This window comes from Tachysurus vachellii, chromosome 1, assembly GCF_030014155.1.
Source record: "Tachysurus vachellii isolate PV-2020 chromosome 1, HZAU_Pvac_v1, whole genome shotgun sequence".
NCBI lineage: Eukaryota > Metazoa > Chordata > Actinopteri > Siluriformes > Bagridae > Tachysurus > Tachysurus vachellii.
Genome location: NC_083460.1, coordinates 38141311 through 38164884, shown reverse-complemented (window position 1 = coordinate 38164884; position 23574 = coordinate 38141311). Strand labels below are relative to the sequence as shown.

Sequence of the window (23574 nt, the reverse complement as noted above, 5' to 3'; positions counted from 1 at the left end):
TGAATGAATTTATTGTACTCGGATTATGTGGCACTGTAGCAAAGAATAATCAAGAGCACGTTAATCCCACAAACCTCATTTGATTTGCATTCAGAACTGCTGCTATTGCAAACTAATGATGAATGAACATCCTCTGACCAATCAGATTTATATATTCAGCAGCACTCTGATATAAACAGAGATACTGACCCATACTAAGCTTAACATAACCAATAATAAATAAATGCCCCAGGTTGTTTTCATCTGGAATACAAAAAAAAAAAAAAAAAAAATCTAATTTAATGTAATATAATAAAATCCACTGTGACTTTTGCAAATCTGATTTTATATTAAAAATGATTCTATTAGTCTGTTATTTTATTAAAAGAACATGTTCACTTAGTCTGCCAAGTTGTGCTTCGAGGTTTTAGCTTGAAATACTGTTAAGATGATTACATTATGCACATATACAGGTCAAGCGGTTACTACAATATACATGTATTAGCATGTAAAGAAAAGGAAATTACTTTTCCTCTCCTTGGCCGACGTCCAGGACGGATTTCCTTTCCGCATAACGAAGCGGCCCGTTTTTTGTAAGAAAGGCTACACCAACTTTGTTGTACAACTTTCTCCATTCAGAAATGTATTCTATCGGTTTATCTTTCTTCCTTATTTTTCAGCAGCGTATAAATAGCACTTGATCCAGCACATCCTAGTATTTTGCTTATTATTTTTTAGACGTAAGGCAATCGAGATGCTAAGGACTTTTGAAACGATGTGTTTATGGGATGTCAGTTATTTTATCATGATGTGACTGAATAAAATAATGGCAGTTTTGTCGTTAATTCACTGTGAAGAAAGTGTGCTGACAGTTTGAAGGATAAGCAGAATCTTTATCTTAAAAATTTCCTCCTTGAGATGAGAGATGTCTTTGATTTAAGATGCTGCTTCCTCTGATGCAAAAAAAAGAGGCTTTTAGATGAATAACCTGTTAAATAAATAAATAAATAAATTTGACATTATTATTTAATTATGATGTAATGCATTTGTAGTGTGGTTATACTGTAGCCCAAGAACATGCATTTCAGCAACCTTATATAGTTTCCTGTATCTTGTTTGTCACATGAGTAAGGATTTATCCCCTTCTTGTTAGGTCAGGGGAGAATGACTGACTGAATAAGATGTGTACATGTGGGATGCCAGGAATGTTTGAACGTTTGAGTCAGTGGAAGGGAATGAATAAAATGATGGTCAGGAAGGATATGTCACAGGCGCTGAGGTGGGCTTGAGCACTGACTCACGACTCGATGCTTCCTCACCACACTCACAGCTTTCCGAATGAAACCAGGACAGATACGGAGCCGTTATGGTGCGAGGCCGAGGACATTTCCTGATGCAGTCAGCTGTACTGAAGTGTCATCCTGTGCTTTTTTTAATCATGATTACTTTTGTCCAGAGATGGCTTGATTGCCAAACTCTGAGAAGCAGTAGCAAGAGCGAGCAAAAACAACGTCATTTTAACCCTTACATGACCTGAAATGACCATTAGATTAAAGCATGTATAAAGTTGCTGTTTATAATTTCCTATTCCACATTTGATCCTGTCAGTTATTTTTCCTGCATCTAATCGTATCACTCTCGCACGCTGACAGCAGTTTGATTTTCCGCCCCGTCCGCTTTAATACCTTAAAGGCTAACACAAAATGAAACATGCCTCTCATATCCAGCTCATCCAGACAGTTTACAGGGCACATGATTACTTTCTCTGAGAACGACTTTCCTTTTTGGATCTGTGACTAATTGCTCTGAGGCACCGCAGCTTAAACACGGAGCTCTGTTCAAACTCGTTCAAACCCTGAAGCTGTTTCCCTCTTTGTTCCCGCCTGACTCACATTATTTAATCTTTCTGTTCTAGCTCTTTGCTCATTAGATCAGTAGTTATTAGTTAACCCTAATGCCGAGCTGAAATAATCAATTAATCTTTCTTGTCGTAATCGGGCGATGTTGGAAGGGAGCACAGTCCTGCTCCAGATAAACCCTAATTAGGCCCCGTCCATTGCTTCTGGCGTTGGTCAGTACTTTGGAAATTTGCTTTGGTCATGGATGCGTTTGCGTGCAAAGAGCCTCAGATAAATACTTAGCGCGGAGCTGTATCGGATGTGTAATGTTTTATTCTGGGCGGAGGCTTTAATTGCATCCAGAGGCTGAAGCTAAAGCTGAGAGCTTTCTTTCCTTTATTTAATTCTTTTAATTACACAGCAGCTGAGGACGCCGTTTGTGCTGCTGTTTGAGATTCGTGCTTTGTACCTTCTTGTCACTTTCTCTGAATGTTTCAGTGTCACAGCTTCCTTAAATACTTACACGTGGATGGACTCTGTGTTTAATCATTATTTGGGTTCATGTAAAAATAAAATTAAAGTGAGGGGGGATACGTGTGAGCATATACATTTGAATGGATGCATGTTGGAGCTTTTGAATGGGTTTATTCTTTAAAAAAATCTTGTATGAAAAGTGTGAAAAATGTAGCCAGCGACTGTTGAGATTTTGTCACACGTGTATCAGGACTTGATACCAGCTACTGATGGCATTTTTACAGCTCTATCAGTCATTGTAGTGATTTACTGTAAGACAATACAGTACATAATGGACATAATCATCTCCCAGTGTTAATGCCTTGTAATAGATAGTTAGGCCAAGAATAGGAGAACGGCTTCCTGTTCACTTTCTGCTCTCACTATATGGGGAATAACATTCGTTGTTAAATCCGTGTACCACAGTGCTGCAGCGGGTAACAACAGATTCTGATCTCAGGTTACTGTGTAATATGAAGTTTCACCCGTTTTCTGCTGGTGGATTGGCTGCACTTAATTGCCCCAGGTGTTAATGCATGTATGTTTATGGTACCAAGTGATGAACATTCCCAGGAATAGTGCCCTTTCTGATTCGCCTCTGGTTTATGCCTCAGTCTTACTATAGCTGTTTGCATTCTGTACAGGTTAAAGTAACTGTCAAAATCCTAACCCGTTTTTGGTACTAATCCAGGTTCAAGCACTACTTTAACTTGGCCTGAAGGTATGTTGACACAAATCCAAGAAAAGCACTTCCATAATTTCAGGGGCCATTTATAAGAGCACTCTGAGAGTGATGGTAAAGTACTGTGGGAATGCAGTCCTCCCTTGTGGCTCCCACGCCTATAGCTCCTCTTCTTCGCTGAACAACCCTCTTCCGAGATGCTGTGTCGATGGCTTCACCGTGGCAGGCAGAACTGTGACGCCAGTAATTCAGCATTGTTCCTATAATGATGCCAGGACAACGAGGCCAGATCAGGACACGATTGTGTGGGGATTTCTGCGACACACTCGTCATACACGAGTATAGTTATGCATTCAGCATACAGCTGTTTTTCATAGCTCTAGTAAGCTGTTGCAGATTATTGGGCCTGTGGGACTCATGGCCAGTTCTCTGCTCTCCTTACCATGAAAAGGCCTTCTGCTTCTCCTCTGCTTAAACATTCCCTCATGTTCATTGCTGAGAAGACTTACGACTGTCATATTTCTGGATTTAATCATTTCACGTGTGCCTGCCTCTGCCCAGGCCCACGCCATCACGTTGTCCATGAAGACCTGATGGACTAACCGCATCGCCGCCGCCTTCACGAGCGTAATACACCTTTTACCCTGGACAACTGCAGCTGCTCTCAAACCTTTTGATGTGATTTTAGATTTGCATTCAAACCAGTCCAGTCTGCATATGTTGTTCCTTTGGGGGGGTCTTTACCAGTCTAACATGATACTCCTGGTTAATGTGCACACAGTAGTTCAGTCGCTGCCACGAGAAAAAACAATGACCATTGAACAAAAAAGCCCTTTAAAATGTTTAAAGGTTTCAGAGGTTTCAGGCTTAAAAAGAAATGATCATTCAATCAGGACCTTGATGGGCAGAAAGCACTCCTCTGTCTTCTGCTTCCTTAAACACGCTGAGGTTGACCTCTTAATTGCTGAATTGGCCTTCACAGTGTGACCCGTTTCCCCAGGAGGTGTCTTCCAAACTGTGTCCAACATGACAAAGTCTTCAAGCCTCTATTAATATGTCACACACACAGATCTGCACAGCATCCACTTGATGTTTGGCTTCTCCAGCCTTTTCCAAAGAGAGGGCTATATATTTAGTTTGTCAGACTAAATCCGGCAGCCATCTGTACTATAATCTCCGTGCTTGACGTAACCTTTTCTGGACATCTATCCGCTGCTGGAGGATATGACTTAACTCTACTTTTTTTTTCAGATGTGTCACAATGTGTGTGGAGAGCGAGAGAGAGAGCGAGAGAGAGAGAGAGTGAGTGAGAGTGTGTCTGTGTTGGTGAGCCACAAAACCCTGGATCTGGAATCAAAACTGGGTGGTGGAAATCCCTTGTGTGTGATCCATTGCATCAGTTAGTGTATCAGTGTATGAGCGCCTGGTTGTTAGGAGGGAAGGGAGTGGACCGACCGTTCTCCAGACGGACAGAGGCAGCCCAAAGCGACCTGCTGAGGAATTTGTTTACTTGTGGTGCAGCTACAAATAACTGTGGCGTTTATACACTGAAGGACTGCTTTCCATTCCAGGCAGCTGTACAACACAAACAGGCCAAAGAGGAAGGTGTGGTGGAGTCGTAGCTCATATTTCAGTTGTCCAGTCATCATCAGATGCCGTTCGTCCGCAGTTATTTATTTATTTGTTTGTTTGTTTGTTTATTTTATTTCATTTTTAAGGCAGAAATCCCCCAGGATAAACATATAAAACTCTGAAAAAGTACAGCAGCTAGAGTTAAACTGAAGCATTTTCCTATTTTGACCCCTTTCGATTGTAATTTGAGACCTCTGAAAAGTACACCTACTACTTTTTAAGCAATAGGGTCAGAACAAATGCAGATAAAAGGAGAAAGGAAACAAGACATCAAAGACATGAAAGACGCTTCTCTGATTTTCTTTTGAAAAATCAGGTCTTTTGTCTGCTGTCTGTTTAACGCACAGGGTAGCGTGTGCTCTTTATGGTTGAGGTTGTTGACATGGAGGTGTTTTGATTGTAAATTTAAGTTTTTCTCTCTCTTCCTGCTCAAATTGTCTTTTTTTTAAATCTTTTTTAAATATACAGGCAACACAATAAAAGAACAGACTGTTTAAGTCTGTATTCATTTCAGAAAACGGACCACTTGCTAACGCAAGGCAAGTTTGTATAACGCTTTAGCTCTCAACACTAGTTGTCCACAATCGAAGCCATCAGATGAGTATTTTCTTTTTAATCGAACTAAATGATGCGCTTAAAGAGAAACTTTCCAACGACGAATCAGAAGCAATGTAAAGAAAGAACCAAGCTGAGGCGCCACAGAAGAAAGTGCTACTATCATCCAATAAGAACAAATAGTTTTAGCTGGAGCTGATGACACTCTTCATTTGTTTCCCTTGCATATATTATACTGGAAGTATTATTTTTAGCCACACACAGGAAATGCAGCGTCCTTTTCTCTTCAAACCGTTATTGTTTGCCCAGCGTTTGGCCCGGTTTCTGTGCATGCGGTTGTTGTTATTGTATGTCGTTATTCTTGCAAATTGAAGCCGTCGCACCACTTACAACAATCGCCTTCTGTTCCTCTCTTCCCAGGCTTTTGGCAACGCGAAGACGGCCCACAATAACAACTCGAGCCGCTTCGGCAAGTTCATCCAAGTCAACTACCAGGAGAGCGGCACTGTCAGAGGGTAAGAGAGCGCTTTTGTGCTGCAGTTAAACAGCAGTCAATGGGATCTTTCACACTGATCTACAACTTTCATTTTATAGCAGAATATTCAAGTAATTGTTTCAAAATATTCCACCCATTTATTAGTATTGTAAAGAACATTTAACAGGAATAGAAAGCTACCTTTTTCCTGGTAGCTACAGGCACAAGTGACTGTGCACAAACAAAATACTGTAGGAGCAGTGTGAACATTTGTTTCATCCATTATTAAACAACACCGTTTTATCCCCTTGTTCACATTTTCCCTGAAGGTTCTAACCATTTTCCAGCCTCAGTGATTCTAATTATATACATTATATTAGCTCTAATTAAAGAAGGCCTTACTTGTGTTTCTGTGCCATTAAAGTGTTGCTGAAATCAAAACACTTCAAATACATCCTGGTGTTGTACACTGCTGACCTTTGACCTGGAACAGCTGTGTGGGTGAAGAAAGAGATGAGAAATCTAATGAAATTAGAAATGGGATGAGAAAAAGGGATCTCAACTTTTCCCCTAAGCTTTTGATTTATTTATTTATTTATTTTTAAGGAAAACCTCTGCAAAATAATATTAAATCTAAATATTACATTTTTAGGCATCTCTTGACACAAAGGGTCTTTTTACACCTGGTCACTTCATGTGTTGTCTCTGATCCGATAGCTATCTGATTTGTTAAAACTGTTCCATTTACATCAGGCCACATAAATGCGTCTCGGCGAATCGGATATCGATCCGATCTTTCTACTCCCGCCCAAAATGCAAATATATTTGACCTCATTTCCGGGGTAATTGAAATGGAACACACTTTGGTGTATGCGGTCTTCAGAATGCAATCAAAAAAGAAGACGAAAAACTCGTTACGACGGTTATGTTACAAAAAACAGCGTTTACTGTTTGCTGCATTTTCACTGGAAGCAGCAGCGCATTTTAAGACCCAACGAGACACCTGAGTGAAAGATCACTTGCGAGTGACGTACTTCCGTTTGGGAGGAGTATAGCGCTGACGTATGTGGCTTGAACAACCACATTCATTTACACCTGTCCAGTTTCATCTGAAATGCGTCCCAGACCACCTCCTGAAGTGGTTTGAACGGTCGGATTTATATCCGTCTCGAAAACGTTTCGGAGGGCATTTAGACCTGGTCTTTTTACCATCGGATAGCTATCTGATCACAGAAAACGCATGAAAGGTGTAAAAAGCCCCAAAAATATCATTATTACAATAACCGTTATTGCATTAACAAAAGGGGAATCCAGCTGGAACACTCACTAGCCTGCAGCCCAGAAAAAAAACACTTCATAATCAGTGTTCATAGACCAGCAGCAGCAGCAGGTGTTTTTATTCGGAATTATACCGAGATATAAATAGACATCAGCAACCACTTTTGATGTCTGGATCCATTGATTCGCTTCTCAATAGACAGGAAGACGGAGTGTGTAGCTCTGCTTCCACCCGACATCAGTGTAGTGAGTGTGCGAGTATATTGTGAATATGTGAAGTGTCTTCTGTACAAGTTTGTGTGCATGAGCTGTTGCTATAGAAAACAATGTATTTGGATAAACGCATTCTGACTTGACCAATCAGATTTTAGAATTTAACAGGTAGAAACTGTAATAAAACAGGTTCAATTTTTATTCAGCTATTTTAAAACCATATGGAAAGATTATATTTTTCATCACCTCTGTTCCAGCGCCTATGTTGAAAAGTACCTGCTAGAGAAGTCTCGGCTTGTTTACCAAGAACACAACGAAAGGTATGAAACACACACACACACACGCACACTTTATTTTTTTGTTTGTCTCCAGTAGTTCTGAACACAATGCTTGTTGATTCGCTGTTGATTAGCCTGCTTCACACAAAATAAATCCCGTCGTTGGCTTCAGCTCTGACACAGTGGCAGCAGTGTGAATAAATCCACTTTTGTGTTGGAAAGGCCACATGTGGGAATGATTGTGCCACACAGACCGTTGCTGTCTAAGCCTTGTGCAACAGCCTTTCCAGTCACATGTACAAAACTCACCCTCCAAGTGATTGGAAAAGCGAAATCGTTCTGGTTTTCTGAGCGCCAGGCCATCATTTCCTAATGGTGTGGCATTTCAGCTCCACATACAGTAGGCAGTTTGTTTGTATCAGATGTAATATGACACAAGGGAAAGACCCAAGATTTCAGAAATGACACATGGCTCTAGACAGCTAATAGGAATTAAAAAAAACAAAACAAAGCATCTGAACATCTTTATTTGGTTTACATGACACCTTTCAGTTCTGCAGTTTCCATCAAGTGCAGTTTATTAATAAATGACACGCGTAATGATAAAAGTTGCAACTGATAATGTGGAACGTCTATGAAAGATGTTCTTGTTGTAGCTCAGGTTATAACAGCTAGAAAACTCTCACAAACCTCTCTTTATCTTTCAAAGTTACCATGGAACAGGAAAGGGTGAATTCCTTTCTCCTCTCTTTTGGAAACTTACTTTCATAAACTCACAAAGACTCACAAACTGTAGGTCCATGTTGTTACTGCTCAATAAAGGGGTCTGTGTGTGTGTGTGTGTGTGTGTGTGTGTGAGAGAGAGAGAGGTCTATGGTAATACATGGATGTGCACTAGGTGTAGGAAAAGTGTGTGTGTGTGTGTAAGCATTAATGCCGTCATGGTCACTTATTGAGACAGATTGCTGACCTCAAGCTCTCACTGCTTAGCAAGGGGCTTTGTCCCGCTCCAGCTGCTCTGTGACCCTTGACCTCCAGCAGTGCACCCTGCTCACTGACCCTCTGCTGGTGGATGTGACGATCTCTCACTATCTCTCTCTAACAGCACTGTATGTCTGTACCACTGGAAAAACTATTGCGTTTGTTGATCCTGAGTCCAGCTGCGTTTTTTTTTTTCTCTTTCTCACAGGAACTACCATGTGTTTTACTACCTGCTGGCAGGCGCCAGTGAAGAGGAGAGGACCGCATTTCACCTCCTGAAGCCTGAAGAATACCATTACCTCAGTCAGGTAACAACACCTTCACCAAAGTGTTGAGCATCTGATTATCACTGAAGTGTGTGTGTGTGTCCGTGTTTACTTATAGAACTGTGTGCTTTTCTAAGCTTAAACAGTATCCAAGCATGTGTACAGCTCATAGTTTGTTACATATCGTGCGTCTGACATTTCCTGTTTTTGGCAGTTCTCCTGTCACATCTTCCTTTTCTCTCTTTCTATCCTTCAACACCTCCACGCTGGGTGGAAATATCATTCCTCCGAGATCACGATGCAACCTCTAAGACAATTGCAAGGCTTTCTGTCTCTCTGACGAGGCTTCTGTGTCTCTTAGTCCAAAAAAAGGAGGCGTAACTTCCCACGCTGCAAAAAAAAAAAAAAAAAAAATCCTCCATTATAAGATGATTTTCTGAACAAACTATAAAGCAGGCTGGAGTTTATATTCCCATATAAATAAAATAGATTTGTTTAATCTTAGGGGGGCACGGTGGCTTAGTGGTTAGCACGTTCGCCTCACACCTACAGGGTTGGGGGTTCGATTCCCGCCTCCTCCTTGTGTGTGTGGAGTTTGCATGTTCTCCCCGTGCCTCGGGGGTTTCCTCCAGGTACTCCGGTTTCCTCCCCCGGTCCAAAGACATGCATGGTAGGTTGATTGGCATCTCTGGAAAATTGTCCCTAGTGTGTGATTGCGTGAGTGAATGAGAGTGTGTGTGTGCCCTGCGATGGGTTGGCACTCCGTCCAGGGTGTATCCTGCCTTGATGCCCGATGACGCCTGAGATAGGCACAGGCTCCCCGTGACCCGAGGTAGTTCGGATAAGCGGTAGAAAATGAATGAGTGAGTGAGTTTAATCTTAATTTAACCGCATCGGTCACTATTAGAGAGCACAGGCCCAGAACACAGCATACTGTAGCACAACAGCAACTGCAAACTGCATTCAGATCCAAGATGTAACATGTAACCCTAACATTTTTCTAATATCTCTGAAACAGCCAAAATGCCACGGCGGTAGAAATGATCTAATTTGTTGCTACGACATTTCTGCTCTGTGTCTGAGATGTTTTTCATTTACATTTATTACACTTATAACATACAGATGTCAGCGCATCTCTAATGCGATTGGTCGTGAACGTAATCCCTACACGATATAGCCTCAAATATCCTAACGTAGAGACAAAGTGAAGGTTTATAATGGACCATATTCTAAAAGCGCTCCTTTTTTCATTTCTTTTATTGGACAACCAGTCAGTCTTCAAAAGAACGCGTCATACCTAGATATCTAAGGTAACAGTTGTTGTTTTTCTTGCTCAGAGTTGCCCTGTGATTGGTCCAAATCACTCTGAAGCTACAATTCCTAGATTCATATCATTCTTAGACTCTCTATGAATACAAGCTTTCTGTCTTTTCTTATTGACAGCGTTAATTATGCTGTTTTGAAAGCTCCTCCATCAGATATAGTTATTCTGTCCGGTACAGTGACGGTAGTCTTTCGGTCTCGTGTGTGCTGGAAAAAAATAATGCGAGCAGTGTTCTAGAGGAAACACACGTTTGCCCTCATCCACCCTGTTTGGTAGGAGTTGTGTGTGATCAGAGCTGGCTGTTGGGTTGGAATCTGCGATTTAAACCTATATACTCTACTGTATAATATCATTTTTATAATGGTGGCTGCTTGAAATTCATCTACGATTTAAACTCCACCAACAAGCCGTCTTTTTTTTTTTTTTCTCCGTTTCTCTGCTTTTCGTCGCCATTTAGACAGAATGTTGTCTTTCATACCGCTCCTGTAAATATGTTTTTGCTCTCAAAGTTATATGTGGAAAATAATCACGAGAAGATTTATGTCCAAGATTAGCAGCTGTCCTCAAAGTAACCAGTGTGAGTTAGTGGCGAATTCCAGGCGTTTTTTTTTCCTGAGCGCTGTCACTTATTTGCTCTCTTGCTCAACTTTCAGATCAAATGACACTCCCAGGAACGAGCAGAAATGTGAAGAATTCCACAAGTTATGCCCAGAATTCCACACACACACTCCAACCTGGACGAGTTGTCAGTTTCTGTTTATTTAAAGGATAGGCGTCACACTTTTTTTTTTTTTTTTTTTTTTTTTTTTAAAAAAAAACCTCACAGTTCCTTATTTGTTAAGCCATTTCCACTGAACTCAGCCTGAACTTTACATAGAATTCACACTAGGTATAAAAGTGACAAGTGTGTGACATCTGTCTAGTACACAAGTTCATAAGGCTCTCTTATCTGTACACTTCTCTATGGAATTTAAACAACTATGGAATTTAAACAACAATTGGGGAAAAAACTTCGACATGTATGTAAATAGATAAAACACTAGAATAAGTAGAATATTCAATAGAATTTAAAATTTGTAGAGATTCGATTCAAATATCATTTTGCAGAAGGATTATCTTTCCGTTTTATTCACAGTACGGATGTGAACAGTATGAATTTATTGTGCAACAAGCTGCACTTCATTTGAAGTTCATTAAATCGTGTACTTGTGATATTTTAGAAACAAAAATAACATGACTTGGTGTACAAAACATAGGTGTTGGATTTGATTACATGTGAAGGAAGTTATAAGAGACATTAGTAATGTTATGCAAACTTCCTAACAGTTCTTAACGAGGCATAGAAATAGTTGTGAATTTCCCAATTTAAAAAAAGTCTGTACTCGTGTTCTCGGTTAATGTGCTTTTCAATATTTGAACACATTCAGGTGTAGACATTTGGTCTTTAGCTCATGCTTGAACACTTGCTTTTGAGAGCATGAGATACTACTATACTGTAAGTGCTGATAAACTGATGACACATAATTACAACTCCGCTCCATCCAAGGTCACTTGTGTAGATAATCAGTGATTTCAAATCAAATTACTTACTAGCGCAAGTACATAAACGTGCCCGAGTGCCATATTGATAAGCACTATTAAGGAAGGAAACCATAAACAGAACTGAATATAATGTTCAGTGATCAGTGTTCACTGACTGATTAGTAAGTTACTGATGTTATTGCTATCAGATTAGCAAAAAACATGTACTGGCTCTGAAAATATGGCATTGAAACGTTGCTGCTTTTGACCCAAACTGCTGTTTTTGTTTTTTTGTTTGTTTGTTTGTTTTTTCTTTCATTTAGAGTTTATTCTTTCTCTTCTTTTTCCAGTCCTCTCTCTCTGTCTCTGTGTGTGTGTGTGTGTGTGTGTGTGTGTGTGTGTGTGTGTGTGTGTGTGTGTGTGTGTGTGTGTGTGTGTGTGTGTGTGTGTGTGTGTGTGTGTGTGTGTGTGTGTGTGAGTGACTGACTCCTCAGTGAATGATTGATTATAGATGACGGATCTTTTTAACAGATGTAGTTATTTGTATAATCCTGTGTCATGCATGTGTCTAAGTTAATCGTACCTTTATGCCTCACTAATACCGCATGTAGAGAGTGTGGAATGTCTGAATGTTGCCTAACCTCATGTACCTTACTTCCAGATGACACAGAAACCACAGAAACTGCACTGGGAAAATTACTATGAGAGCGAACTGGTCAGTATTTGTGTGTTAAACAGAGTGTGTGTTGGTGCTCTAGGGTTAAGGATCGCTGGCTTCCTCACCCTTTTTTTTTCCCCCCCAGCTCGCACTTTCCGCAAGAGTTTGTTCTCGTGCTCTGTGTGTGTGTTGGTTGTTTGTGCTTGACTGGGGTGGTGGTGTTTTTTAATAAAGCCATTTCTTTTTTTGGTCATTGTGCTTCGTGGGTCCTCTTAGAAACTGGACGCATGCGATGCCCAAAACAATATAGCACCTAGTGTATTAACCTCCGACCAGATCCTAGGCTATCTGCTAGCAAACACTTTAACGTTTGAACAAGCGGATGATAAGTAAGAGTACAAACACGCTCTTATTTGCATTGGGAGAGGTTTTTGCCAGCTCAATTTGTTGACTTTGCCAGTCCTCTGAAACATCCCGATAGTGTTGAGTTGCCCCTGAACTTGACCTCTGGCCTCTATCCTGAGCATTAAAAGTGAACTGCATGACAGTGTTCTGTAATAATGAGGCCAGAGGTTTTGGAGCTTCAACATCAGTGACTTAAAAAGGTCTGAGTTTTTGTGAGTTTGCCTGTTTTTTTTTTTTTTTAGTCATGCAGTAATTCTACACTTGTGAATGCAGATGCAAGAAGCTTATTCCAGTCCAATTTTGTGTGATTAAATCAGCCAGTGACCCCCCCACCCCCCACATCCCCCTGCAAGTTTCATTTACAGGCTTGCGAAAGCTCCGTGTCCTTTTTGCGAATATTGAATGTTATTAATATCAGTGGAAATAAAGATCCTGGTGAATCTTCATGCCAAAATATTAATCCTCTGAATGCAAGCAATTCTGTAATAGCTGTCATGCCACTTCGAGCTGAAACCCTAAAACACCTTTCTTTAGCCAGAGTTTGTTGTTCTTGGAAAGCGTGATGACAGTTAACATGAGAAATTGCCCTTTCTTCAGTTCCTACTCTGGAAACGTGAACACTAACAGGCTGGATCCTGGTCTAAGCGTGGCACCGATTATGTTTCAGAGTTATTTGCCTTTCCATTTCTCTGGTATGCTATAATTATAGGATCAATGGCCGAGGTGGGAGATGAAGGAGACGCTGTCTCATTACAAGGCAGACACTGTGTAAATGTGCTCGTGTTTTCATGAGCAGGTAGATTCACTCAGTGCCAGCTCAGGAATTCTGCTGTCAGTGACAGTTTTCACTCTTGCACACGCTCTCCCTCTGAGCCTCTATACCTCCCACACCGTTTACTATCAAAACCGGGAGGAAAGGGAGGCATCCAAAACGAGATGTATCTTTATGACTAATCCAAATCTAACAAGTTTAAAAGACAGCACCGATCTCCATTCGGTGACTCCTACAGACTCGAATTTCTGCTACGTCTGGGCTCCCAGCCATTACATTTCAAACCCGGTTAAACATGAGCTACTTCAAAAATGCCCCTTAATTTATACTCTGTACTTATTTAGATTACCTGCTCCTTTGCTGTAGGCCCAGCATGCATCATGCTGCTGCTCAGCTCCATTGCATTCAATGTATTAAGTAATAAAATGCTGATTCCCTTATTGCCTTTGCACATGAGGCAGATTTACCACTAAAGCACTGTAAATTTTCCACCGCGAGTGCAGTATATGCCGACGGTCCTATTCACCAGGGCCTTTATTTCCAACCAGGAAAATGTCTGGTTTGATCAAATTTCATAAGGACACGGCGTGTCGGTGCAGAGAAAACAGCCAAGCAGCTTTGCATCCACACGTGTGAGCGTTACTGTTTATCACTGAATGGTTTATGTCATTAGTAAAGTTTCCATTCATCTGTTTCATGCAAATTTTTAATCTGAACCTAAATATTACATTCGTAATTCTTTTTTTTTTTTTTTTTTTTTAAATGATACATTCCTAAACAAATAAGAGTATGCTTTAGTAAATGGCCTTTGAGTAAATGCAAAGAAATTGTTCTGAAACAAAACTGATGCATTTAACCGAAGTTTGTCACGGATAATTAGGTCACAAGGAAAAATCATCAACTAAGAATCAGTAGAGCTAAAAAAACTAAAATACCGTTTCAATAAAAAAGTCAATAAAATCTGTAAAGAGAGAAATACAAAAATATTGTTGTGCATGTTGTATATTAGAGCAAGATAATGATGATTGTAATAATATAATAAAATATAATAAAATAGCTAATGCCTCAGTTCATATTCTGAATTCCTTAGTTTGTTTAATTGGGTTTATAACTTTCGGGAAGATGGCGAGTTGTTATTCAGAAATGAAGACGAGGCAAAAGGCAAATGTAATCGAATATTCTTTCATTTCAAAACTGTTTATTGTGCATGAATATTAAGACTGAGAGAAGCTAGAAATGACCTATTGGATTCTGTTGGAATCATTTCTCATGCTTGTGAGTTTATGCGTATTAACACTGCCGTGTCACTGTACACGTGTACAGTACAGTGATTTATTTTTCCCTGTGTATATTTAGAAAAGAGTTTGCGGTAGTAACTATCTATCTAAATATATAAGATTTAAATATATGTCAAGTCTAGAATGTGTTTTGAAGCAAAAATGAAAGTAGTTCATTAGCGATATTCTGTTTGGAAATGTGTCACAAACTCGTATATACAGAGCAGAGACTAAACACCGAGACTCAACCGTGGTATTAGGTTTAGGGTCAATTTGAAGTGGGAGATGGAAAGAAATTGAATAAATGATATAGAAGCGTGTTCCAATCTCTCCAAGACTGTGGCCATCATCCCTTTTTCTCTCAATATTATTTTATTAACCATGAAACGAATGGAAATATTCACACTTGTGGACTTCACAACAATTATAAAAACATTTGGATGGAAACAAGCCTGCGTGTTGGTGCGGGACGCCGTGCCGGTGCATGCTTGAGTTGTGTAGTGAAATGGAGGTGTGACGTGTAACTGCACCTTTGGGGACACCTCACATTGTGGCGAAGTGTTTAATGGCCAGTGACACGTTGCTTCTTGAAACCAGCAGGACTGCTTCACCGTGGAAGGAGAGGATCTGAAGCACGACTTTGAGCGTCTGCAGCTGGCCATGGAGATGGTGGGGTTCCTGCCAGCCACACGAAAACAGTGAGTCTCGCTCTTACTCTCAATAATAAACCTTCACATACTGATTCCAACTGAACTGGCTGTCCTTTTCTTTTTTTTTTTTTTTTTTCCTTTTCAGAATCTTTTCTCTGCTGTCAGCAATCCTTCATTTAGGCAACATCCGGTACAAGAAGAAGACGTACCGAGACGACTCCATCGACATCTGCAATCCTGACGTTCTGCCCATCGTGTCAGAGCTGCTGGAGGTATAAAGTCTGACCACCTTTGCATGTGTTTTGTATTTGTAGGTCTGTTTTTAGTCTGTTTATTTATATAGTAGCAGTTTTGTCACATCCAGGTGACGTTATCCACTGAAGCAAGGGTGAGACTTGAGTGGTGATGAACAGCCAGTCAGTGCTGTGCTGCTTCTAATGTTTCAATAAAGCTGACAAAGAAATGGAAAATTGATTCATTTCTATCACACACTCAGTCATTTTTGCTTATTTTTGAATGAAGACAAAGCGCAAAGGCTTAGTAGGTCATTAGCTAGCTAGTATCTAGAGTAAAAACAAAGTAACTAACAAATGTTAAGTGGATAACTCGACACTACTAGCTCTGACCAGCCTCAGCTCTGAAGTTCGTTACTTATATTTTCCATGTAGTTTTGTGGTTTTCAAGCCTCATCAAGTTGAAAAGGAGGCCACGAACGGTTTCTTCGGAAAAATCAGACCGTCTTAAAAGGAAAGTAAAACGGATTCGTTTCCACAAACCTTTCTGTAGAATTCTTGAAAATGTCACATTTCTGACCCGACACCCTAATGTTTAAGCTTCCACTGTCAAATAGTTTGTTTCTTTTTTCAGTTCAGAGAAACTTGTCGATGCTTGTCAGTTATTTGTCCCACACATTACAAATTCACTCCGTAAAGATGAGGCTGTAAACAGCCGGAGTGTAGAAAACTGACTTCATGTAGTTTTGTAACAGATAGAGATCAGATCACATTTTAGCAGCTACTGAAGCAGAAATTCAGACCATTACTTGGTTCAAATAATATCTTCACTGACATTCTGTGGGCCATGAAGGAAGTTATTGCGTTTTCGTAAGTCAATAAAAGGAAGCGTTTGGGACCTGTGATGCGATTTATCCAACGGTTCAAATAACAATGCCTTTAATGTGCTAAATAAAGCTTTGTGCATCATCAATTTCAGTGTAGAATATATTTCAGTACAGCTGGTGAAATTGTCATAAGACGATTCTAGTAAATAATCATCAATTATCTCACTACATGTGTGAGGTCGAGAGGCTAACGAGTGAGTCTGAGCGTCAAGGTGTTTATACATTCAACTCAAAATCAGCTGCCGTTAAACAATTTTAACATGACAAGTACAGTATCAAATAATTACCCACTTGTTCACATGACTTTATGGCTGGTTGCCAGTTAACAGGAACTGGCTAGAAAATGAAAGATACAAGACGGTTTGTTTACAGCTGGTACTGCAGACAGCCAGCATTCAATAAACAGCGTTTATTGTTATTGTTTATCGAGCTGTTGTTCTGCTTGTTCTGTTGTATCATTAAAATGTTTGGATTTTACTTTTGAAAAGTTGTACAAGTCATTATTGTGCTTTCCATAGACCTCTTTTATAGAAGCAGTAGCTCAGTATTTATTCTCACCAGCATGTTGTTGTTTAGCTGCACTCTATTTCACCCAGAGTCACTGTTTACGTTTTGTCTTTCAGACGAAAAGACTTTTAAATGCCATACAAACTGGCACACTGTACGGTGAAATTATCTGCTAACTTGTTTGGAAGCTGGCGTCAGAATCTTATCCTCTTAGTTATGCGTCTAAATAAATGTATGATCTTGAGTTTTTCACAGGTCCTGCAGTGAATTTCTGAGTCGTAAACAAGCACTAATGGTGAATTAAGTGAACTAATCTTCATGCTCCGCATTCCAGGTGAAAGAGGAGATGTTATTCGAAGCCCTGACAACGCGGAAGACGGTGACGGTGGGAGAAAAGCTCATCGTGCCCTACAAGTTGGCCGAGGTGAGAACCAAACCAGCGCAGACTTTATTTATTCACATTTATTCATTCTTCATCAGTCTTCAGTGGAAAATTGCAAATTCCACACTTTGGCAGTTTTTATAGTCTTTTCTCATCCGTGCGACACAGCCGAGCTCAGATTCACAGGGATCCGATCATACGATGTGCGTCAAATGCAGATCCCATTCCTTATTTAGGAATTCTGTCTTCACCCCGTTTCATGATGAAACTCTGTTGCAACCAGCCTTGACCGTGACTTTTACACACAGCTGCTGAAATGGGTTTAAGGCGTAACAGCTGCAGAGTTATTTAAACTATTATTCTCAGTGAACAGCAATTATTCCTGTATTCTGACAGTCTGTTTATCGCCTACATGCGTCGCTCGGAAAAACAGCCAGATCAGACCGACAGGACGGACTTAAAGAGAAGTGCACAATCGTGACCATGTCCTCCTCGAGGTGCTCGAGTGATGCGGCCCTAAGGCTCAGAATGTGAACGGAGATCAAGGAACGCTTATAGAAAGACAACTTTCCATACACATGAATAATAAGCAACACATTAATAGTGTATACGAGTTGTGTAAAAGCTCTCACTTTCCACTGTTTAGACACATCGAGTTCTCAGTGAACGCAAGTCTCTTGTCTGTAGCAACCAACCACATAAATAAACTGGTGGACTTGCGGAGACATTCTTTATGGAGGATTTTAGGCCCGTGTAATCCTATCCTGTGGGTCCACTTTCAGCTTCTCGCTTTTTTACAGAGGTTTTTGCCGAAACGGTTAATGACGAAGTAGCAGTTACACACATACCACGCAGTAAGCCGATTAGTCAGATATCAGGTACTTTCAATAACAGCAGCTCTGACAGTAGATTTAACTGCAAAACAATATGCATTACACATTATAGTTACACCATACATCAGAGTAGCAATAATAAGTTGTGTAAGGATTCGAATGGTGGCATTTTACATTCAGTGTCCGGTGTAACAGGCAGTACATTTTCAGCAGATGATAATCTGAGTTTTGTGTCTTCAGGGTGAAAAAACGTTCAGAGGAACTCTAAATGGATAATGGATGTTCCTTAATAAATAAAAAACCCTTCAGGATGAGTGGGTCTAGTAACAAAGTCACTTTGAGGGTGGAAATATAAGGCTGTATCATCCACCACATCACTGATTTTTTTTTTTTTACTGATCGCTGAACCCCGAGTGTATTATTTCTTACGAAACACTGCAGCAGAATGATTCGGACCTCGAAATTGTGTTTGGCTTTAGCTTAGAAACCGAGATTTTTTAAGAACGGATTCAAACCTTTTTTTATTAGTTTAAAAATCAACAAAAGGCACAGCTCATAGTGACGTTCTAGCTGATGTAGACACACACACACACACACAGGATCACAGATGGCTGACTTCCTGTCTGATGCACACTTTTGCATCAGGAACCTGACACCAGGGATATTAAACACACTTTAATTGACACGGGCTTCTTTTAGCTCAGATCCCAAATCAGCTCTTCTAATAAGTGCTTTTCTCTTAATAACACCGTATCTCATAGTTAGAGGTTGTGTTCACATTTACCGTAAACACTGATAACTAAAATCTCCCTGATTTAATTAGACTCATTTGTGCCGTGTAATAAAATATAATAATTTGCCCCTGCACTAAGAGGGATCATCGTGGGTGAGTAAAACGAGCGATTGCTTAAATAATGTCACATGCTAACGATACCAAAAAAACCCTGATTTAAACAAGGATTTAAATGTTTCTTGCCACACTTATGGATAATCGTTCGTCTCGTATAAAGCCAGGTAAAGTGATGTATACAGTGCTCAGCATAAATGAGTACATCCCCTTTAAAAAGTAACATTTTAAACAATATCTCAATGAACACAAAACAGTCCAAAATGTTGTCAAGACTAAGTTTAATATAACATCTGTTTACCTTATAACATGAAAGTAAAAATAATAATTTATTTTAAAATACACATTTTTCAGTTTAACTCAAATTAGGGTGACGCAAAAATGAGTACAACCCACAGCAAGTAGACTACATCTACTGTAGTACTTTGTATGGCCTCCATGATTGTTAATGACAGCAGCAAGTATTCTAGGCATGGAATGGACAAGCTGGCGACATTTTGCAACATCCAACTTTTTCCATTCTTCAAGAATGACCACTTTTAGAGATCGGATGCTGGATGGAGAGCGATGCTCAACTTTTTCGGATCAGGAGACGTACTGTACTTGGCCACTGAATCACTTTTACCCTGTTCTTCTTCAGAAATCCAACAGTGGCCTTAGATGTGTGTTTAGGATTATTGTCAAATGTGTATTTTAAAATAAATGACTAACTTTACTTTCATGTTATAAGTTAAACAGATGTTATATTAAACTTAGTCTTGTCAACATTTTGGACAATTGTTTTGTGTTCATTGAGATATTGTTTAAAATGTTGTACTCATTTATGCTGAGCACTGTAAGTGAGCTGATGATTTTCTGTAATGGAAATAAATATAAACTGCATGCAAACCTTTTCACTAGCACTTAGAAATTCAGAGATCTTTGGCATAAACGGTATTAGCTTTTAACATGTCCACTAAATTAAATTATACAATTTCCTTAATCTTATCCCAAAGAGGAGTCAACATGTACCTGATTATTGATGGATGTAGTAAGTTTGACATGTAACAACAAAGATGCAGTCCAAGTGGTGTAAGATAAATCCTCTTCATTTATTCATAAAGGTGATTGGAATTTATTTGAGAGATTTGAAGTTCCCGTGTGCCGACGGAAGTATATCTGGGAAATGTTTATTTATCTGAACAGATGACCGCACACCAGGTCTCTGTAAATGTCTAACTCAAGGATTCAGAGGTTTTTATTGTGTGATGAATATCTAACATCGACTTTTACCCTGATAGAATAATAGGCATGAATGAGTTTAACCAAATCTAATCCCTGACCTTGGCATGTATTCATCCTGCTCCAGAAGTGACTCTCGGGTTACAGCGAATCACATCGCAGGTGCTAAAGGAAATAAATGGATTTATTTACGTGTAATTACATGTAAGGGCTCGGATTGCATACCTAATAAACTAGCAGACGTATTTAATAAACTTTTGCAGGTTTTCTCAGGTTTTATGTCGTCGGTGTGATTTAAGTAGTTCGCTTAAATCAGATCCCAGAGTTCCATGGCTATGTGCTCACATAGCCATGGAACGCTTAGATTGGCAGAAGCTGTGGCACGCTGAAAGGCATTAAGGGGCTTAATGATGTTAATCATGCCTCAGGGAAGTGCACAGATGTGATTACATTTACAGCATTTAGCAGATGCTCTTATCCAGAGTGACTCATTTTATCTCATTATATACAACTGAGGAATTGAGGGTTAAGGGCCTTGCTCAGGGGCCCAGCAGTGGCAGCCTGGTGGTCGTGGGAATCAAACTCTCAATCTTCTGATTGTTTCACCTTCGGCACTTTAACCGCTAGGCTACAGTTTTTCCACAGTGACCTACAAACTTGTGTGTGCTCCTTTTTTGAAAAAAATCGTCATTAGCACTGCGAGTTTAGTTAAAGTTAAGAGCAATGCAGATCGTCATTATTAATAAGAGTATTAATTATCTGTCTGTTTCTCTGTCATACAGCTGTCTGAACAAAACACACACACACACACACACACACACACACACGCCCAACATTCTCTTATTTAAGCTGACGCATCAGCAAATCAGAAATGTAGGACTGGAAACCTGTGTAGATTTTACACTAAAGGGAGGGGTAAGGGGACACTTCCTGTTTTTATTTGCTTTGCTGCTTACTCCAGAAAATCTGCTACATGGAAATGTACAAAGGTTAGACTTTAAAATGTCAAGACAATATTGCGCTAGCGTGCAATATTGTTGAACATACAGTATTTACACTGCTTGGTCCTGTTTTTGTGTATTGTCTTTTGTGTATTGTCTTTTGTGTGATGTCTTGTATTTTTTGTTTGCACCAGGTCACACAGATAGACTTTATGTACCTAGGACTAACTTACTTAAGTCCTTAGCTCTGTCTTTGTTTTACATAGCACCATGATCCTGGAGAAACGTCGTCTCATTTCACTGTGTACTGCAACATGGTTGAAATGACGACAAAAGTTTCTTGACTTGACTTAATGCTAATTTCGAAACAATCACGCTCGTCACTTGTAGATTGCTCTGTCAGGACTCTGTCGTTTTCAGCGTCTCCATTTCCACTAAACGAATGTTCTCATTTATATGATGTCGAATGTCATTGAAAAATGGTGAGAAAGAAAAGTTGCTCTTTATTTGTCTGTGTGTATCTGTTTTTTTTTGTTTTTTTTTTTTTAAGTGTAAACTTTTAGCTAGCGCACATTTCCAAAAAATAGTACAACTTGTCCACATGGTGCAATATGAAAATAAAAAGTGGAGCCTGTGCAGCACTTTCTGATGCTGTTTCCCCGGCTGGCTAAACAAAGTTACACCAAGTCTGTTATTGAGTATCTAGCACCATGTTTTCCTATTACAGTCAGTGTATGAATTATAAATATCCTTCTAAACCTATGGCAAGGGCTTTTCTGAGGACTAGACCGGATCTACTAAATTCTTAAATATTGTAAACGTCTGAGTTCATCTAAACAAACAAGCAGCATCTCTCAGTATGTTTTCTGACAAATGCTGAAGGGTTTTTGGACCGTGTGCTCAGTAGGAATGTTTTACTACAGTCTTGTTTTACTGCAGCGTCTCCGGTCCAGGACGAGGCAGACATCGTAAGACACATTTGCTGGCAAGTTTTGAAGCTCATGGCTCTGTTGTTGTGTTTCAGGCTGGAACCGTGCGTGACTCCATGGCTAAATCTCTGTACAGCGCTCTGTTCGACTGGATCGTGTTCAGAATCAATCACGCCCTGCTCAACAACCGAGAGCTGGAGGAGTCGGCCAAGGTGAGAGAGGCTTCCATCAGATGATTGAGAGAGAGAGAAAGTAAAGGAATGACTGGGAGCGCTGTCAGACATGTTTCAGCTCTAATGGATTATGATATAGATTTATCTGACGGGGATTTGCTGTGTCATTTTGCGGTTCTCTCTGCTGGAGAGTGCTGGTTTAATCTGTAAATTATAGATGCAGACGTAATGGATATATTCCGGAACAGCGTAGCCGGGCTGTTATTTATTTAAAGTCCCTCCCTCCCTTCCCACATAAAATATTGACAGTACATCAATAAGAATATTTCAGGGAAAAGCTAAACACTTTGTCTACCCCCGGTTTCTTTCCTAGATCCTGTCCATCGGCGTCCTCGACATCTTCGGCTTCGAAGACTTCGAGCACAACAGCTTCGAACAGTTCTGCATCAACTTCGCCAACGAGAGACTTCAGCATTACTTCAACCAGCACATCTTTAAGCTGGAGCAGGTGAAAGCTCAGATCTAAACTGCCGCGTTTCTCATCCTCTCCTCTACCCGCACACACACGGCTCAACGTTACAGACTAATAACAGATTTATTGCCAGTAATTACAGCTTGATTTGTTTTGACTGCACACAGATTGAAAATAACGGCTTGCGCGCTACTCGAGTTAATAACACAGCCACAAATCCCAGCTTGCGTAAAGTCTAAATCATTTTAATACGTTTACTGGTACATCAACATGCAACGATGGAATAAATTCCTACTTAGGAATCCAAAGTTATACGGACTTGTTTTTTCACTCTCTCTATTCGTTCAGATCCTCAATGAGAATTAAATCAGCAAAAACTCATAATTAAAGTACTACTTTACTTTTTAATGTGTTTATAGAAATTGTACACTTTATTAAAGGATAAGGATTTCCTCTAGTAAGAGAAGAACAGAACACGCATTTGTGGCGGAATGTTAACGTGGATATTTACAGACGTGGACAAATCCTAAATGTATTAACTAACACACACGGGCCCTGCTGCTAGTGTAAAAAAACGATCGCTAACTTAATATCATAAAGTATCGTGAGCAGGTTTGTGTCTTTAGTCTTTCTCCTGGCATTATTTGTCCTGGGCTAGTCTTTTCAAAACACTTCATCTTTGTAACTTTAACAAGTAGTCAGCAAGTCATCGAGCTGTGATGTTTTGTCCTCCCACACATCTCCTATGTGCTGAACTGTTTACATGGTGGTTTGTCTTTATTACAGGGATCGTTCTGGTAAATGACCCGACTTTAGTGAGATGATTAAATAAACCAGTCTTACACAAAGGCA

The 23574-nt window shown here is 39.9% G+C and overlaps 1 protein-coding gene across 7 annotated transcripts in view; it reads left to right on the top strand.

The window, feature by feature from the left end:
* Positions 1–23574, top strand: part of myo9aa (myosin IXAa) — a 102810-nt gene that overhangs the window by 44214 nt on the left and 35022 nt on the right. For 4 of the 7 annotated variants that reach the window (XM_060886643.1, XM_060886652.1, XM_060886626.1 and 1 more), the window contains exons 3-11: positions 5620–5714; positions 7423–7485; positions 8633–8732; positions 12197–12250; positions 15245–15345; positions 15443–15569; positions 17259–17348; positions 22173–22289; positions 22624–22758. In XM_060886643.1, coding sequence (XP_060742626.1) covers positions 5620–5714; positions 7423–7485; positions 8633–8732; positions 12197–12250; positions 15245–15345; positions 15443–15569; positions 17259–17348; positions 22173–22289; positions 22624–22758 — 882 coding nt within the window. The remainder of the gene's footprint in view (positions 1–5619; positions 5715–7422; positions 7486–8632; positions 8733–12196; positions 12251–15244; positions 15346–15442; positions 15570–17258; positions 17349–22172; positions 22290–22623; positions 22759–23574) is intronic. The other 3 variants (XM_060886662.1, XM_060886617.1, XM_060886634.1) reach the window with 2 other exon arrangements.